This window comes from Lingula anatina, chromosome 4 (genome assembly GCF_051362555.1).
Source record: "Lingula anatina isolate TDL-2025a chromosome 4, LinAna3.0, whole genome shotgun sequence".
Classification (NCBI taxonomy): Eukaryota; Metazoa; Brachiopoda; class Lingulata; order Lingulida; family Lingulidae; genus Lingula; species Lingula anatina.
In genome coordinates, this window is record NC_141770.1 from 21,334,700 (window position 1) to 21,354,202 (window position 19,503).

At 35.6% G+C, this 19,503-nt stretch overlaps 1 protein-coding gene across 5 annotated transcripts in view; it reads right to left on the reverse strand.

Annotated features, from left to right (window-relative positions):
- LOC106170364 (axonemal central pair apparatus protein HYDIN) overlaps positions 1-19,503 on the reverse strand; it is a 49,796-nt gene that overhangs the window by 21,329 nt on the left and 8,964 nt on the right. Inside the window, exons 18-48 of one of the 5 annotated variants that reach the window (XM_087010282.1) lie at positions 19,212-19,362; positions 18,767-18,913; positions 18,174-18,302; positions 17,459-17,836; positions 16,992-17,114; positions 16,467-16,658; positions 15,978-16,187; positions 15,540-15,677; positions 14,873-15,190; positions 14,263-14,441; positions 13,621-13,894; positions 13,128-13,322; positions 12,660-12,803; positions 12,133-12,372; positions 11,669-11,771; positions 11,138-11,227; positions 10,699-10,896; positions 10,244-10,408; positions 9,631-9,882; positions 9,209-9,336; positions 7,739-7,807; positions 6,538-6,678; positions 6,014-6,197; positions 5,527-5,668; positions 5,194-5,274; positions 4,661-4,876; positions 3,791-3,811; positions 3,031-3,087; positions 916-1,035; positions 210-388; positions 22-98 (exon numbers count right to left, since the gene is read on the reverse strand). In XM_087010282.1, the coding sequence (XP_086866408.1) occupies positions 22-98; positions 210-388; positions 916-1,035; positions 3,031-3,087; positions 3,791-3,811; positions 4,661-4,876; positions 5,194-5,274; positions 5,527-5,668; positions 6,014-6,197; positions 6,538-6,678; positions 7,739-7,807; positions 9,209-9,336; positions 9,631-9,882; positions 10,244-10,408; positions 10,699-10,896; positions 11,138-11,227; positions 11,669-11,771; positions 12,133-12,372; positions 12,660-12,803; positions 13,128-13,322; positions 13,621-13,894; positions 14,263-14,441; positions 14,873-15,190; positions 15,540-15,677; positions 15,978-16,187; positions 16,467-16,658; positions 16,992-17,114; positions 17,459-17,836; positions 18,174-18,302; positions 18,767-18,913; positions 19,212-19,362 (5,041 nt within the window). Of the gene's footprint in view, positions 1-21; positions 99-209; positions 389-915; positions 1,036-3,030; positions 3,088-3,790; positions 3,812-4,660; positions 4,877-5,193; positions 5,275-5,526; positions 5,669-6,013; positions 6,198-6,537; positions 6,679-7,738; positions 7,808-8,535; positions 8,626-9,208; positions 9,337-9,630; positions 9,883-10,243; positions 10,409-10,698; positions 10,897-11,137; positions 11,228-11,668; positions 11,772-12,132; positions 12,373-12,659; positions 12,804-13,127; positions 13,323-13,620; positions 13,895-14,262; positions 14,442-14,872; positions 15,191-15,539; positions 15,678-15,977; positions 16,188-16,466; positions 16,659-16,991; positions 17,115-17,458; positions 17,837-18,173; positions 18,303-18,766; positions 18,914-19,211; positions 19,363-19,503 lie in introns of all 5 variants that reach the window. The other 4 variants (XM_087010281.1, XM_087010285.1, XM_087010283.1 and 1 more) reach the window with 4 other exon arrangements.

Here is a 19,503-nt window from a genome sequence, read left to right on the forward strand (position 1 = left end):
CAGTAACTTTGTCATTCTTACCTCTTTTGCACTCTTCTCTGCTTCACTTTTGTCTTCTTTGTGACCCTTCCCTTTCTCCTTGTCATGCTTATCCTTATCTGCAATAATGGATAAAAAATTAAATAATAAATGTCAATGATTAAGAATAAAAACGAATTTACTTAATTTTTTTCTGTGTTCTAGAAATAAAATTGATTCAGTATCCCTACCTCCTTTCTCCTTGTCCATCTTCTTGCCTTTCTTCCCAGACGGTGGGTGAATCACAGATTCCTCAGCCATATCAGATTTATCAGAGGGCGTACCAGGACGGTGCTTATCCAAGATAGTCCTATCCCACAGCTCAATAATTTCTCCAATGTCTTTCTGAGTGTGTTCAAATGATTTGAATCTAATAAAAAAAATTAATAAAATAAAACTATTTAGTGCCATGTGGTTAACTTTTTTCCTCATTTATTTATTTTTATTTTTATTTATTTACTTTTTGCCTTTTTTTTCAAAATTGCATCATGCAAACAGTCTATTACATGAAGTCTATGCAAACAGTCTATTCTCCATTTATTTTTTCAAAGGTAGCCAGATGAATTTTAGTATCTGTAGACTCCTAAATGTATGTAACAAAAAAAAAAAAAAATCCTAACTTTTTCAAAACCACAGTCTGGAAAATACAATGATAGTACACAGTGTTTGCCTCTTAGGAAAATTAGTTGCTGGACCGAAAGTCCAGCCATCTTGAAAAGTAGCTGGACTGAATGTCTGCCGGGTGGGAAAACTTCTCAGCCTGTTCTGAAAGTTGTCAGCCCTAGGTAGACAGTCTAGCCTTAATTTCTTACACTGATAGTACAGATACTCTGACATTATTATCATTTTTGGGAATAGTAATCAAATAATCTTAAAATTTTCTTTAAATGAGCATACTTCTGCATAAGGAGTATCTCAGCTTCACTCTTCTGTTCCTTCGGAGGCTCCTCAGGTGGCAAGTTCTCTTTCTCCGTTGAAACAGGTCGCTTGCCTTCCTTGCTGCCTTTGTGTTTTTTCCTACATGGGTAAAAAAAATATGTTCACAATTATGATAAGCTATGTAAACTCATTTCTTCATATGATAATAAAATGCTGCAACCGCTCTTAAGTTGCATCTGCCTCTAGAACAGAGAGCTGGAATTTTTAAAGCATCTCCTCAGGTCCTCAAGTGACAAAACATCTTTTTTTGTGCCTCTCATGATAAACACTTTCATCTTACAACCCATTACAAGAAAGTTTCTAAATGTGACAATCTACTCAATCATGTGCTAATATTAGAACAGAACTACTGAATATCATTGTAAATTATCTACTTCTATAATACATCAATATATAATTTAAACAAATAAATTACTAATACTAAGAAGCATGCTATACATGTACCAATGGAACAGTAACTGTTGCTCTCCTTTGTTATCATATATCAGAACATACCACAATGCTATTTTTCTTTACAGTGAATTTCAGGAAATCAATATGATACAAAGGCAACCATTTTTTCATACTTCTCAGTATACTGTACACAACTCTGATATTAACCATATTCAAACTCAATTCATTTCACCTCATAAGTGTTTCAAGTGTTAAGATTATAAAACCTTAAATCAATTAAATAAGACTGCATTCCCACAGATTTTAGATCGATCTATCCCTGTTGGGAGTCTCACTAGATTACTGTCAGCTTAGCTGGCTTAAATGTCTGTCCTGCCTACTAAAAGCTGTAAGGGGGTAATTAACTTCCGTGTGCGCTCGGCTGACAGCAATTAAGCGTGAACCCCCAGAGAGTTAGGTCGATTCAGAGGGATCGATCTAAATCTGTGGGAATGCAGTCTCAGATTCCACTATCACATTCTCACTGCCTAGTAGCAGCAAATATCTTAAAGATCTTCAAACAGACCAAAACAAGTTCTGAACAGGAAATAATGATGTCTAGGCAGTCAGGTGGAATGCTGCTGGACTGGCAACTTCCTAACAGTTAAGATATCATTTAAACTGATTCAGAACTTGTCTCGTTCTTAGTCTGTACAAGTTAGTAGCTAGTATATGCAGCTGTGTATCAAAGTGCTCTCTAATAAGCCACATCCTCATCATACTCCACACCATACAAGTATCATGCATTGTTAAATATTAAAAACACATTAGTTTAACAATGATAGTGATACAGAGAAACCCATATAATAGTGACATGACTTTCTGTTATTAAATTTATTTAATATTACACCATTTATATTCAAGTACTGCACAATTACAGACTGTGCAGTACAATTACAGACTGTAAAGACAACACTATGGTATACTAATAATTATGGAAAAAAAAACTGTCTGGAAAGTTTATTGTAATTTGTGATTACATATTATGGATCAGGTCACTATTATTGGGAGTTAACAAACTGTTTCAAAATTCTTAGTTTCAAGCTCCATTTCCTTAAATGTTCAAATGTCACTGAATGAGAAAAATAAATTCAAACTAAATGCAATTCTAATAGAAAAAAAAACAAGCAAAAGACTTTTAATAAAGGGTAATGACATTTAGATCTGGGCAAAGAAAATAACAATGAGATAAAAAAGCCAAAAAGTTTGAATCATGAAATGATGATTAAAAAAAGAAATATAATTTGTAGGCATTTAACTTCCTACCAAAAAAGGAAGTAAGAAAGAGGGTAAATTACAAAAAAAAAAAAAGGATAAATTTTGTTATCAACATCATTTAAAATGCAAAATGGAAAAACAGTTGATAAACAAACAAGAAATTTGGCAGAAAATACTGGAAAATCTAGGTAAAATGTCTAAGAGAAAAAAAAGAGAAATTAAAGAAAAGACTCCACCAACCAAATGATCTTCAGATGAGAAGAAATGGATCATTTAAATGTATCAAGAAGTCCTCAAGGACACCCAAGACCAGCAATTATTAATTTTGTAAAGAAAACTCATCTAGTTGGTCATACTAATAATGCTATGGGCATATACTGAATACAAGAGAATTGAATGGGAATATAGAGGTGCTACGTTTACCCTATCATGTGCTTCATAATGAGTGCTATTCCTGAGCTCATTCTATGATTAGTGGGACTAAATGTGAGAAATACAACATGTATTATACATATATTAATCAACATATTAATCACATTGTTTTACTTAAAAGCAAAACATACAGGTTATTTGATATTGATTTTATTACAAATACTGAACAACTGTAATGGTAGAGATAAGTATTAGTCAATTTAAATTCAGAATCTTTACACTTTCTTTAACCCAATGAATTGGGTTGTTTAATAAAATTTTCAAAAGTATACCTAATTTGTCAATATTTAGCACTATCTTCAGCCAAACTTTTTGCTATTCTAAGACTTGGCTAAAAGAGTTGCATCTTTGTATTAATTCTCTACCATTTCAGTCTCCCAAATCAATATAATTATATTTACTAAATTTTGTTAATTTTCAACTAATTACAACATCAAAGTTATGATTAGATGACACTTTCATCCTTATTCGTCAACTTTAGTTTGTTAAGCTTCAACTTTATTGAAAAGAAACTGAATTTTTAACAAATGGCATCAACAGCACAGTTATACACAATGTACAAAACAATCAACATCAAGGGGCAACAAAAACATCAACAAAATCTCAGTACTGTTATAATATTAGGGTACAATTTCCACTGAAAATAAGAAAAAAATTACAACAAATGAAAGCTGATGCGCATGCAGTGTAGTGTTGGCATAACAACCAAAATCAACCAATTGAATTTTGTCACCAGAGGGAGCTACTCTACCTGCCAGATGGAGGGTTGAGGCTACAGACACAAGAAGGGAACAACAATATAACAATGATACCATCCACAGTCACCATGAATCATAAAAAATAAGAGCTAGAAAAAAGTCTTACTGTGCCTTACTGTACAGGTATATTTAAAAGGGAACCTTCAAAATTGCTCCTTGAAATATTTTGTCTCATTTTCCTTATATTTTTGAATAATAATGAGGTAAATGAGTATGTCTGTACAGATTTCTATTCTTTACTATTCATCAGGAGCAAAATGTGTCATGATGATATGCCAATGACAGATTCAGGTGTTAAGTTTTCCAAAGCAAATAAAATACCCCTTGTTTATTACAAAATTGCCCTGTGTTGAAAATATTGCTAACCACCCAAAAAGCCAAGATCACCTTTATCTGCCCTAGTACAAGTACATTTTATGTCCAAGGAATAATCTATTCAAAGAATTATATGAGTTTTAAGTTCAAGCCAGATGCTGACCAAACAGTATGAATACATATATGTGAGCAGCATATCTATGAAGTTTCTAAGGTAAGTCATATCAACTTAAACTAAACTATGGGTAAATAGGTAAATTGCTAGCTACAGAATACAGTGAACATACAATACCAGATAATATATAAATATTAACTTTTTTGTCTTTTGCATAAATAAATAAATAAATAAATAAATAAATAAATAAATAAATAAATAAATAAATAAATAAATAAATATGCTTATTTAGAAAGTGTACACTTTCAGTATTCACCAAAAAAGAAAAAAAAAGATTTTCAGAAGTCTAAAATTCTATTACAAAATACCTTTGAGAAACCCCATTTGTATAACTGTTAATACTAGAACATAAAGCTAAACATCCCAAACTTACTTGGCATCCTCATCACTATGCATGGTTTGGTGAGATTCTGGACGCTCCATTCCAGCTGCGCCTTTAGGTAGACCATGCTCACTCTCATGTGCCTTGCCACCTTGTTTCTGTACAGACATCCTGCTACTGGCAGGCTCTGCTTTGCCAGGGGGTTTCTTCCCTGCTGCACCCTTCTCTTCCTTGGCATCCCCCTTCTTTGGTTTCTTCTTCTGAAGCCTGAAAATAAAATGTGTTTTCACTGAAAAGACAGTCTGGACTCAACTTTAAAATGTGTTATCAGTGTAAATGTTGAATATGTTTACATCCTTTGTTTAAGAGTCTTTTCCCCTGTTACATAAACTTATAGACTCTGTTAATAAAATAATGTTATCAACGAGTTCTCTGAAACTTAAAATGGAAATTCCTCTGAAATAACTCATGTATCATGAAATTTTAAAACAAAATACATCGAAAGTGTATTTCTATGATACAACTGAATGTTGTAATATGATGTAATAGAATATCTCATAAAAAACAGAAACAATAGATTTTACTTTTCCTCCTCCAGTCTGCGCAACTCAGCTTCCCTGGCTTCACGTTCACGTCGCTCTCGCTCAGCTTTTTCTTCTTGCTCTCTGAAATACAATTCATACATTGAAAAGAATTCAACTTTACACATTTTGGTAGACTTGAAAAAGATAAACTAATGTAATGTCAATAAAGAGTCTGAATAATAGCAATGACATTCTTCATTATTAAAGAATTACTGAACAATTTAACATATCTTATTCAATGCATTATACAGATAAATTTAGACTTTTTCCTGATAGTTGCTATCTAAAAATTAAAAGTATTATCATAAAGCAAAACAATGATCATCTCCTCACCTCTTAATCCTTTCTTTCTTAATCTCCAACCTCTTCCTGTCTACCTCAGCTTTCTCAGAATCAGTCAGGGCATCATATTCATCCTCTGACATTTCCTCAAGGCGTCGTCTCTCTGCTTCCTCTTTCTCCTTTTCCATACGCTCTGAGATTTTCAAAGGGGGCGTTTTCAAATAAATAAGTGTATTTCAAAGAACTTGATCTCAGTTGACAATGTTGTAAATTTAATGTCAATTTCTTTTGGGGGGTGAGTATAAGGAAAAGAAATAAATATCAAAATCTACGTTTACTCAACAGAATTTCATATAAGGTAAACAGTTACAATTTAAAAGTATGATGCCAATACCATCATGGCAATAAATATGTACAGTAAGCAAATCATTATTTTAATATTACCAACTTTTTACAAAAAAAAAAAAATACAAAATTGCATGCTATTTTTTCAGCCTCCTTTCAGCAAAAAGCAACCCTAATCATATGAACTACCAACCTTTCTCCTCCTGTTCTTTCTTCTCTCTCTCCTTCAAGGTGTCATAGCTGAGCTTCAGGGTGACAAAGTACAGGTACTTTCTGTTGTTGAGAGCCTTGAGGAGGGCATAGAGAGCATTGACCATGTTAGCACTGAACAGTGTGTCCAGCCCATCAAACACCACGCCACGGTGACAGTCATTCAGCTGGAAAAATAGGACAGAATATACATAATTATGGTTAAATCATTTGCCACAGACTGTGGTTTTAAGGACGGAGAGGGAAAAGACGTAAGTGGAGCACAACCTTTTCAGTTTGGAGTTGGGGTTGGAGGGAGGGGGGGGGGGGGGGGGGGGGGGGGGGCTGATAACTTTCACAAGCCCCAATTTACCAAACAAAATTGATCTGGTTAAAGGGGTTTAGGTGGTTCAAACGTAACAGCCAGGCTATTAAGTTGTCAATCTCTTAGACTGGTGGGATCATACAGAAAACTGTACCACTCAATGTGCAAAAAGGCCTAAATCTTAAAACCCCAGTGACACTCACCTGTAGCCTCTCTGCCAGTATGTCTACCAGCAGTTCCTCAGGTAGCACACAGCTCATGAGACCACCCTCTCCTGCCACGCTGGCACTCACACTGAGACGGCGAGCTATTGGGGCTGCCAGTGGGGGTGGACTGCTGGGGACCTGGGAGGAAAAAAGACATAAACAATGTGTAACAAGCTTCTTGAATAATTTTAGTTCCCTAAATATTAAAGTATAATTTGAAGTGATTCTGAACTGTGAAATTGTGTTCTGAAAATGTTGATGTGATTAGGTAGCTTTTTTACCAGGTTTTTATCATTCAGGAGTTTTTTGTATAAATTGAAAGTTGTACATTTTTTTTAAATGTCAGATTATATATCAAATCTGTAAACTGTCAAGCAACACAATAAGTCCGATTCACCTGAATACACTGCAAACAACAGTGGAAAAAGAAAACTACTTGCAAAATATAACACCCAAGATTATGTAGCACTCTCTTTTATAAACATGCCACAAACATGAGTGTGTATAAAAACCATTGCACTGTCTCAATCTTCATCACAAACAATATATATGCCTGGTTAGATTTCATTTCATTTATCTTTTAATCTTATTAGGTTTAAATAGTTCAATCGTGCTAAAAAAAATAACACCAATTTCGAAGTTACTGATCAAACTTTTACACTCCTGCTATTAGCCAAAAATATGTTACATAGTTAATCTCTCTCTTTTTTTTTCGTCTTGAATATAAACAAACAACATAGAAACACATCTACACAACTGAGTTAGTAAATTACAGGGTACTTCTAGCATGTAATCTATTATGATATAATTTGCTTTTGAAATTACTTTTAATGACTAAATCAACCCTTTTTTCTAATGCTAAAATTATAATGAGTCATGTTTTAAGTTGCTCCAAAGCAGAAATGGGCTCTTAAAAATCTATTTTTTTATTAGTGTAAACCTATGAATATGGCTAGGCAGCAAACAAAGCATTATGTTATTCAAATGTAAAATTTCAAATATAAAAACATTAATGTTACAGTAAGGATAAAAGTGGAAAGAAAACTCCATATGTAAAAAAAAAAAAAGACAAGAAAAGACTACTTTGATCAATGGAGTTGCCAGATAAAATGAATTTTGTCTGCTGCCTAACAATATATTAATGAGTACAACAGCAAATGGTGTGCGTTTTCAAGCAAGTGCTGCCACTAGAGGGCACCTGTGATGCATCTTCTTCCTGTGCGGCGGCAGCAGCACCTCGTCCTCGCTGAATTTTGGCATTATCAGACTTCAAGAAAGAAACCCAAACAACTTTAAATATTAACTAACAGAAAAACAATGAACACTGCAACATATAAAAAGCTTTTAAGTGACTCAAAAAGATTAAAGTGAGGGTGGGTAGGGTCTTATAAGCAATTAATTAACATAAAGGTGCTGCAATAAATAAAAATTCATAACGTTCAAAGATTCAACTATATATAAAACATCTATCAGCAACATAATCAGCAGCAATCTTAACATAAAAAAGCAATTAAAACACTGAATACACAAGCAACATAAAGCAATTGCCATAAAATAAACATAATCCAACTAAAATTTCCTACAGACAAAGCAGGGTGGGTAGCATGGCAGTGCAGTAACCATATGCTCCAAAGTTCACAACAAATAGTTGATTCTTTTCTAAATCAGAATTCTTAGTTCCAATTTAATGTTAATAAGTCTTCCACTTTTAAAAATATTAGGAGTCTCAGACTTGGATTCAATTTGAAATCAATTCTTTCCTTCCTTCAATTACTGTGTATCATGGAAATTTCATGAAAATTTGTGTCAAAAAACTTTTTGCGATGCCTTGTCCACTAAGAAGAAACAAATCAATGTTGTGTCATTGCTGGAAGCTAGTTCTGACTTGAAAATCACCGATTCATAATGAACTTTGGAAAACAAGGCTAAGAGTTCCAAACACAAAGAGTTTGGGGGGTGGGAGGTGAGGGGGCACATAAACCAACACAAACCAACCTTGTGCCCGTGCTTATGGTGCGAGAAGTATTGCGATCTATGTGTATCTAATGCAGCATTGGAATGAAGCATACTCTCCTGGGAATGCCACTAGCAGACAGAAGGCAAAATTTATCAAACAGACTAGCAAAAAAAGTGACAGAGAGCCTGTGCTTTTGAAACATAACAATAAAGGTGCTTAAGAATGCTACAAGCTTAATAAAAATAATGTCCACTTTAATCAAAATCAATCAATTTGCATCTTTGATAAATATCATGATGGTTGTTCAATTTCTCAGTTTAGTTTGATTTGACAGATATGCACAAACACCTGGTAGGCATATCATGTTGCTAGTAACTTTATCTCAGATGCAAACTGTCAACTCTTCATTTTTTAACTTTTTTTATCAAAAATAGGTCTTATACAAACATACAAAAAGAAAGTTACCCTGTCAAAAAATATCCTACAAAAAGCAATGCATTGCTTCTAAGCTTTAAAGCATCATACTGCAATTATACACTGTGCATTGAAGAAAACCAATATTTACAGATCCACAACTATGAAGAGTCATGCCACACATAAAGTGCTATGAGAGTGAACATCCTTTTGTGCTGATATTGTAAATAATATCCACATGCAGAGTGCAGCCTACATGACATAGACATGGCTGTAATAAGAGAAGTGTGCCCCTACCTGACTCGTGCCATCCACGGAGGAGGCAGCTATTCCTGCCTTAATCTTCTCCTTGCCTCCTTTATGATCAGCAACTGTGCTGGTCTTACGGTTGGAGATGATACTTGGAGCGTGGGCTGCAGCAGGACCTGTGGTGTAAAAAAAGTAGTTATAAAAATATTATTTAAAGAAAGTGTACATAAAAAAAATACAGCAAGTTCTGATATTAAGATGTAGACATTTGTGTGGGTACATAGGTAGGTGTATGTGTGCAGGTGGAAGTTTTTGAACATGAAAACACTCAATAACTGTCATCTGAAAACAGATTTTTAGATTTCATCTAAATTTTTTCTAGAAAAAAATTTCAACTTCAATAAAATACACACATAATACATATACATAATACACACATTATATCATAACAGTCCAATCCTTATGCTCACCTGTTCCTTGCGTGTGAGCAGCCACTGCTTCAGCTGTTAGTCCACCAGCTTTGATTTTCTCTCCTTCCTCACCCATCCCCTCTGCAAGCTTTTCAAGTTCTGCCTGTTTGCGTGCTGCCTCAGCACACATCTCGCGTGCACGCAGACCTGCGGGTGTGGAGCCATTAGAAATGGCCTCTAATATGACACCATCTAGTGTCAGTAATGCTGCCTCGTAGTGCTTGGCTAGGGCTACGGCACTGGAGGTTTTGCCTGCAAATACACATGGAGTTACATACTTCAGTTGTTCTAGGAAGCTATACAAGAATAATAACTTTATTAGCTATTGTCATTAATATAAACCAGTAACTTATCTGAAACTGATGCAGTAATCTGGCTGAATTGATGAGAATTACATAGACTAGCCCTTTCATGTATATCTTTACAGATAATTGTCTTGCCATAGAGAAATAAACACCAACTGGCAGGTATTTTTCATTATTTCAGTTTCATTATATACACAAAATTATGAAAGTAATCAAAATATTGTATGCAAATCACTAAAATAACAAGTCTCTTCATGGTAATATGAAAATCCTTGAAATTCATGAATGCTTGCTTCGTTCCTACTTACCAGCCATAGGAGCTCCGTGAACAATAAATGCCACTCCTCTGCGGTTCCTTGCAGCTTTACCCTCCTGTGTCAAGTCAATTCCAAGATGGCGGGCAATGGCGGCTGATACTGGCGTTATCTCCAGCTCACCTACACCTGCACTGCCAATGGACTCTCCAGGCTTGTCTGGAATTTAATCAATGTTATTACACATTTTGTAAAAAAAAAAAAAAAAAAAAAACTGACTTGTATTATTATCAGAATACTGCAAAATATATCTCCAGTCTGTGGTTGAATATTGAATAATCATCAATATATATAAGGATCATCATAATAATTATTATTATTTCAATGTCACAAATAGCATACTAATACATGTATATACGGCATAAGAATGACCTCACAGGGGAGGCAAATAAAAACACATCAAATCCCCTTTCCTGTGGGGGAGACAAAAAATAAAATGAATTAAGTACCTTCTTCTTGCTCTTCCTCTTTATCTTCCTTCTCTTCATCCTCTCCACTGCCCTCCTTCATTTCTTCTCCTTTGGATGCATCAGCAGTACCAGTACGGGACGGAGCAGTCCTGGCAATCTGAGGAATATCCAGCTTGGGGGTCTCTGGTTCTCCATTTTCTCCTTCAGCTTTCTCCTCCCCTTCCTCTGCTGCAGCTTCTGATTTAGAAATGATAAAATAACATTCATATGATCACATTCCGTCACCTGCCTTTTATAAAATGAAAATTATTTACATTCCATTTGTCCTGAGTTGCCACATATTTTACATTTTCTTTTGCATAACAGATTTTATTCCAAATTTTGCATCTTTTCATTATCATCCTGGTAATTGTCTTAAATTCTATTTTAAGTATTCACTCAGTTCTTGATCTTTTCAATGACATCACTGGCATCTTACCTCTCTCTTCCTGCTCTTTTCTGCTTGCCTCTGCAGCTTCCTCCTTCTCTCTTTTCTTGCGCTCCACCTCTTCTAGCTTCTTCATTTGGTCTGAAATGTCAGTTGTGTTATCAGGTTCAAACTGTTTCTATATAAATCATATAAATTAATAGGAATAGGAATATTATTTTGTGGGGTCTCTCTACTATCCCATCCTCCATAAAATCTAATAAAATCAAAATTGTTTTATGACTAATAGCCCATCAAATCAGACCCTAAAACTTAATAAACTAAGTCTTAAAGTAATTGTTATCATTTATTTGTATTGCAACTAAACGCAGTTGCAATACAAATAAACACTAAATGCTGGGGACAATGCAATAAAATCATTATAAAAAAAAAAAAAACTTTTCAGACAATTAGAGAAATGTAAGAAGTATGTATAAATTAAATATTAATAAAAGTATCAAATAAAGTTATATTAGATAAGGAGTAATTGGGAATCATTAAACTTAAATAATAGAAAATAACATTGAGTATCAGTGGACTTACCTTCATAATACTCCAGTAGTTCTGCTGGTAATTTCTCTGAGGGACCTCTTGGTGGTAGGAGAATTGTGTTGTACTCATCATATCCTTTCATAAGCCTCAGGACCTAATCAAAACAAAAAATATGTGCAAATTGTCTGCTTAGTTCATAGAAAGCAGACTGTGAACATTTACTGAGAAAAATACAGCTTCTGTAGTTTTCTCCATGTTTCAGAAAGTGGACATTTCATCAGTGTAAACAGATTGTAACTGTGACTGTTATGTGAATTATTTTCATAGAATATGGCAATAAACCATACATGTCAAGGTCCACCCTTGGTTAATAAATTATTCTGCCAAATGGTATAGATAAATTACTTGCTGAACAAAACAAGAATTAGCTATTTTTCACTAGTTTAACAAAAAGATTACAGAAACACAAACACACAGATACACAAAAACAAACAAACAGACAAACAAACAAATACCTTCTCTTCTTCAAGATATGTCTTGTCAAACTCCAGGTTATAAATCTCTATAGGGAACTGACATGGGTTTCTGACCACCACCTCTCTCTCGTCCCCAGGACTGTGGGGCAGAATGGGGCCAAACTCCATCAGGGTCTTCTCAAAGTCCAGCCTGGGCTCCAGACCATTCCCCCTGGCCAGGACCAGCAGACGCTGACTACTCTGAGCTATACGGATAGGAACCCTGTATTCATAGTATTTCTGAAATAATGGGAAATAAAAATGTTTATTTTTTGACATTGTATTTTAATGTCATTTAAATACCTTTTAGAATTAAGGCATATTTTGGTAATTATAACAGTTGACCATTATTATTAAATAATATTAAATTTATTATTTATATTATTATTAATATTTATTATTATTATTATTATTATCATCAACCTGAAGTAAAAATTATTTAAAGGAGTTAATAATCATTTACTCAAATTACCACATTACTACATAAAATGAATAACATAATTAAACATAGTAATATATGATATTACCTCTTCCGTGGGCATAAACTTGACCTGCACATTGAGTCTCTGTCCTGGCATGAGCACCCCCATTGGGGGCATCACTTCAAATGTGCGTGGCTTGGCTTTCTCCTGACGCATCTTGCGACGCAGGTGCATGGGAATGTGCTTGTCCTGAAAGGTTGAAAAAAAATGAAAATACAAATACTTGGATCTGTTTAAATAAATTTTCAAAAACAAATGTCTGTCAAGTCTCAAATAAGATAAGAAAATAAAATAGTTGAGAGATTGTGATCATAAATGAGATTTTAAAAAATCAAAGCTATAAATAAAAGTATAATGATCATTTTTAAGCATTTGTGCCTAGTAACAGTGGTTTTGTATTTAACTGTTGAGGTATTTGCCCCCCCCCCTCCTTTCCCCTTTGATAGAAAAAAAGGAAACTAGTCTCATTGGCAAGTGTCTTATCTCTATCCACACAGAACCAACAAATCTCACCTTTTTCTTGTCTTTCTCCAGTGGCAGAGAATTCCACTCACAACGTACAAACTTGTGGTTGTACAGCTGGATGGTGATGATCTTACACTCACCACACTTGACCTCCCCAAACTCCAGGGTGTCCGCAGACACTGTCATCTCAGGCATTGTCACGTTGGCGTGCAGACGCACATTGATCTGGGGACCATTCACAATCTGTGGAGAGACAGAGGAAAATAAATTAATTAAAATTTCTTATCAAACAAACACTAAATAATAGGTTTTTAAACAAAACCAAAATGATTTGCTTCTACTTTTTTGTAAAAAAAGAATTTGAAACTTTCAGTTATCACTGGGTTATATTGAAAGTAGGTTGTTCTAGTAATATAAAACATGTCAAGCAAGCTAAACAGTTTTGTATACTTTTGCTCCAAAACAGTTATAAGAACTATGAAAAACAACAGTTAACTTGATTATGTTACAGAAAGACAGAAACAATCAAAGAGGTACTCACAGTAATAGGGACCACAGTGTCTATATCCCCCAGTGGCAGGTTGGCTCCCCTGGGGTCAAAACTGACCACAAAGTCCACTGTCTCATGGTCAGGGGCACCAGGCAGCTGCTTCACACGGTCAAGTTCTACATTAAAACCAGTGCCATGACTCTGCTCATGGTCAACGGAGAAAGAGGCAGGGTACCATCCGCTGTTTGTTGCACGCACAATGTGTGTGCGCACTGTGCCCAATACGACGTAGCCAAAGTCCAGGAGATAGTCAGGGAGGCGGGGTCTTGAAGAGAAAATAGTTTGTGAAATTAAAAACAAAGTGTACTAACAAATGATTTCTGATAACCCAATAGCCAATTAAAAGCACATTTCTTTTTAATAGGATAGTATATTAACTATAGCGTTGCCTTTATAATAGTTTCAAAAGCATGTCCATGTATCAAAATGAATAACCTAAGGACATTCCAACTTCAATGCCTGCCAACTTTAACATAAAAAGTTCTTATTCTTTTTCACCTGCTAAACTCAACAGAGTCTTTCCACAGCATCAGCATGAGTCACAATGAACAGTAACATCATCATTTATAACAACAACACTAACAAGACATTCCTGATCTTTAACTACAATCCTAACAGATAACAAACTCGTACCTGTTCTTCTTTCTCTTCCCCTTCTTGCTGTGCTCCTTGCTGTCATGTGTGGTGGGCACGTGGGATGTGTCATGTGTTTCAGACCTGTTGGACTGCTGCAGTTGGTCCATGGCGTATTCCTTCACCATCAGTCTCTCCACCTCCATCTGCAGCTCCAGCTCAGAGGGCATGCCTTCAGGCTGAAGGAACATCATCAGAATATTCAAATTAGTATAAGTTAACATAAAATACTGCACTTTTGATATGATTATAAAACTTTTTTTATTTCAAGGGTTTAAGTAAAAGGGATCAACATTTTAAGATTCTTGTAAGATAATTCCTAGAATTATTATATTAAATAGCAATATTTTAGCAAAATCGTCGATTACACATTAAGTTATTTACTTTTAAAACAAGTTGCAGAAATCCAGATTCTGATTCGGCCAACATCTTCATTTTCAAACTTTCATATGATTATCAATACACTCATCCAATAAACTACCATATAAAGAAATTGAAAAATCTGACTCTGAAACTCAGGGTTAGTCACTCCTTCCCCTTTGCACCCTCTCCCATCTCTCTCTCTCTCTCTCTCTCTCTCTCTCTCTCTCTCTCTCTCTCTCTCTCTCACCTGCAGGAACACATGGTCATCCTCCCTGTGTGTCTCCCTCAGTGTGGAGGCCAGGCTGTTGAAGGGATCCTTCCCACACTTCTTCTCCCCACTCAGCAACTCTCTGGCCTCCTTCAGTTGTGAGGAGTACCTCCCGTCATCGTCATCCACCCGTGGCAGGTCCAGGGAGATCCTGGGAAATACACCCTCTCCGTAGATGTTGATGGTGTCAGGTTCGAAGTGTGCCACTTGGATCTGGAAGCTGCGGTGGAATCTCTCTGGTACCCCAGGGAGGTACTTGACTGTCAGGATTAACTCACTGAATGGCTCAATATAGCCCTGTGAAATAGACAATTTTAAGGGAATGTCAATAGTCTCACTCATGTTGGTTGGATTAAGACATAAAAGTATAATAATTATTGCAATCACTTTTTGTTTTGTTAACTATGAGTAACATTAGAAAAAGTGTCAGTGTGTTTGTAAATTTTCCAAATAGGCTGGCAAATCTTCAAAGGCAACGCCACAAAAAAAAAATGTTAGGACAATATCTAATGATAAAAATAGGGTTATGGATTCATATAATGTTGCCCACCTGACTGTCTCACAATTCAATATTTGTCTTTTCCACTTCCCCTTATAGCAATCAGAAATAAAAAATTAAATAAGCTTAAAGTTCAAACAAACTTACAGTGTGTGGAATCATAACAGGCACTCCGGCTCTGGGCTTTTTCTCCAGGCTGGGATCCATGTTGATTGCAGTGAAGTTAAAGCCTACTTTTCCTGTGTTTATCAGGGTGATCTGGGTCTCTGCTACTTGGTCATACATCTGGTGGAGAAGAATAACAAATACATCTTGAATAGTCCATGTCATAAATTTCTTTTCTGACAGTTTAACAAGCTTGATACAAAAGATATATATTCTAAAACAAAAAAAATAAGAAAAAAAAAACTACTATGACTTCTCAATAAGTTATACCTAGGGCACATAGGCAGAAAAGATTACTCATCTTTAATATATTAAACCTTGTTATTATAAGAACACACAGAACTCACTTACATACGCATGCACAAACACACGCACATGCGTGCACACACACACACACACTAACTGCTTCACCCACTGTACCTGCTTCCCATAGTCTATATCCTGGCAATCAAAGGCATACTGTACAAGAGAGGCCTCTCCCTTCAGTTCCACCACATATGTGGGTCCTCCTTCCACCTCACAGATAGCTCTGGCCTTGCTGCCTATGTCTGCATGACCATAGAAGGTCAAGGTAATCTGCTCTGTGTCACCAGACTTAAGGGTGCCGTACAGGGGCAAGATGTCAAATATCTGGAAAATGATTAAAATTAAAGTTGTCATTTTTTTGTTATAAATTAAATCTATTCTAGGTATTTGCCCCCTTATTGTTAAATTTAATATTTGCTGCACACTCTTTTTGTAAATACAGAACACCTTCTTTTTTTAATAATAATTTAATCAATAAATTTTGAGAAGCTGCTCAAACAGCAGAACCCATCTCTCTTGTTTTTGTTAAAATAATAATGAGATTAAACTTTTTTTTTTAATTCTTCAGGTTTTTTTTTCATTGAAAAATCAGGATTCCCTCACCTCCTCCACCCCCAGGTCTTCCTCCTCTGGCTCTCTGTCCATCAGCTCGGCCAGTTTGGCATTGACCAGTACAGGTGGCTTGGGTGTCCCAGTGTCCATCCTGCTCATTGCCCGGCTCTGCCGGCTCTGGACACTCACACCGCGGCCAAGGTCCAGTTTCTCTACAGCCTCCTGCATCTGAGGTGACCCTCCCTGCAAAGGAAAAGGTTTGTATCACATTTTTTACTTTCATTCTTTGATTTTTTTCATATAACCAACAAGGGAAAATGTGATATGGGTAAGGGTCAAGGAGCAAATGAAACACAATTATATAACTTTTCTTCCAAGCTTTGAGCCTTATCCTACATATAACAGGAAAATAATTAAAAAATACTTCAATAACTCACTGTTGACTAAATAGGAGCTTGAACACTTTCTGAGACACTTGGTTTTCTACTAGTCATAGGCACAGTCATCATTAAAAGTTTTTGAATTAAGGGTGCTTTTCTGTCTGGGTTATTTTTCATTGTGAGACATAAAACCAACCTTTTCAGATACTTGTCTGTCAGTTTCTGCCTTCTCTGAGTCTGCTTTATGAACTGATCCCTTCTCAGTATCCAAGTCTTTTTGGTCTTCATCTATGATCAACATCAGTTCCTTGTCTACTTCCTAAAATAAATAATTTAAAAGCTAAATTTTATTCTAATGCCCTTTAAAGATGATGATAAATTGATGGAAACACTTTATCTTTTTTTTCAGGAGAATTAATCCAGTATGCGTGAAATTCAATATAATTTAAAAACTATGTATCAAAGACATATTATTAATGATGAGAGTGCGTATATAGTCAGACCCTTTTGGAAACAACACCTACTTTAAAAGAGCAAAAATTAACAATTTTCATAAATGCTATTGCTTATCAGCATTACTTTCAAAATTTACAGAATTGATAATTAGTTTTCAAAATAATTTGAAAAAGGAAACAGGACCCATTTACTCTGAATCTCTCTTACCTTCTCTTCTTGTCTTGACTCTTCCAATTCTTGAGCATACTGCTCTGAGTCCTGAATTTCCACTTCAACTTGCTGGCCTTGACCCTCTGGCTGACCTTCACCTTGGCTGGAGTGACCTTGACTCTGACCTTCCTCATAGTACTCTTCAAGCTCCTCCCCTATGACCTGGTGAGTGACAGTCTGACGCTTGTGGAAAACTGTGCAAGGCTCATCACCAATGAGGAAACACCACTTGTATTTGACCTCCATAGGGCTGTTGTTGGTGATGTTGACATACCGTGTGACCTCTGTGTCATTCAGGATACAACCAAAGTTTATTACACTCTTCTCAAATTCTAAGTTCGGAAAGTAGACTTCTCCTCTCAGGGCAATGTAGTCCTAGAGATGAATGGATGGATGGATGGATAGGTTAAATGCATACAGATGTTTCAGTTATTCATGAACAAACCACCATCATTTTGCAACAAAAATAAAAAAAGCTAAATCAATATAACTTTTTCAGCATTTTCTACAACAGAACCATACATGGAAAAGAAATGCATTTCTAGAACATTGTATAAATAATCAAACATTTTAATATGTAGAGCAATTCCAGTATCTCTTCATTAAAGTCACAAAGTGCACATGAAAAGAAGTGAAAATGTACAAGTAACAGTAGCCCATTATAATGCACTAATGACTCTTATTTCGCAAATATGCTGTTCATCATATTTACCACATGTGGGTGTTCTTTGTAGGCCACTGTCAGCACTTCCTCTGCAGTGCGAATGTGGAAATCATCCTTGTAGGAGGGATCAAACTGGATTCTGATGGTCTGAGACTCCCCTATGGCAAGGCTCATCTCCTGCAAGGAAGAGATCTTTTTAACTGAACTGTGCCAGGGAGTAAGCAGGGTAAGTTCAGCTCTGAACAAACTTAAGTCTGGTTTACAGGACTCTCTACTTATTTGAAGAAACTGATATGGAAAGCATTGGAATTTAGTTATAAGGTCATTAATCACAGAAACAAAAGTGGAGGCCAACAATCTGATGAACGAGTAAAACCCTTCCCCTTGTCATGACCACAGCTGAATTTACTGTAACCTGATTTTGAACATTTAATGCACAATCTTGCAACTGTCTTAACTAATTTTCTAAAATTCTACTCAATGAAGAATAATTTTCCATTATTACACAGAGTCTGAGTTGTTATGGTCGTAAAAAACACACCACTAAAAGTCAGTAATACTAAACCATGATATATTGAAACATATTACCTCACTTGATAATAATAACCTAATAATCAAATTATAAACAGTTATTAACCCACCATCTCAGAGCAGATCTTCTTATCCTGTCCTTCTCTGATGATCAGCTGAAATGGATACTTGAGGCCCAGCATGATGGTCAGTGGAAGGCTGGACACATTGCTGAGGGTAAAGTCCTGGGTCTGGAGACTCAGTTCTTCCTCTGGATGCTGAAGAAAGATAATAATTGATATAACTTTACATTATCTTGTCATGCAAGGAAATGCTATTCCTTTACTCCTCATCAAGATGCTAAAAAATGGGGGGCACTTTTTTCCCTTTTCAGACAATTAAAAATGTTTCAGCACAAAGACACCAAGAAGAACAAGACCACTACATTCATAAAAACATACATAACAAACTTATTGTTATAAACATGCATCCTTTTTCTTGACAGAACTATCTACAATATTTCAAACAACTTTCAAAGCCAGAGTAGTTGAAAATAAACTAGAAGCCGGCGCTCACCTTGTCCACCCTGAAGAACACATTTCTGGAGGAGAAATCCAGCAATGGGCTGATGAACTCTGCCCTAATGTCCACCCTCATGATCAGCTCCTTGCCACCACTACGGCCTATGATAGCATGACAGAGTAGTGTCTCATGGACATTTTGAGGCCTGAAATGGCATTATCAATATGAAAACATAACAAAATATTTGTGAACATGAAGCCTGAAATGGCATAATCAGTGATACAACTTTTAATTCAAATGCCAATAACATCTTGATCATTCTAAGACTTACTCCTAAGTTAGGCAT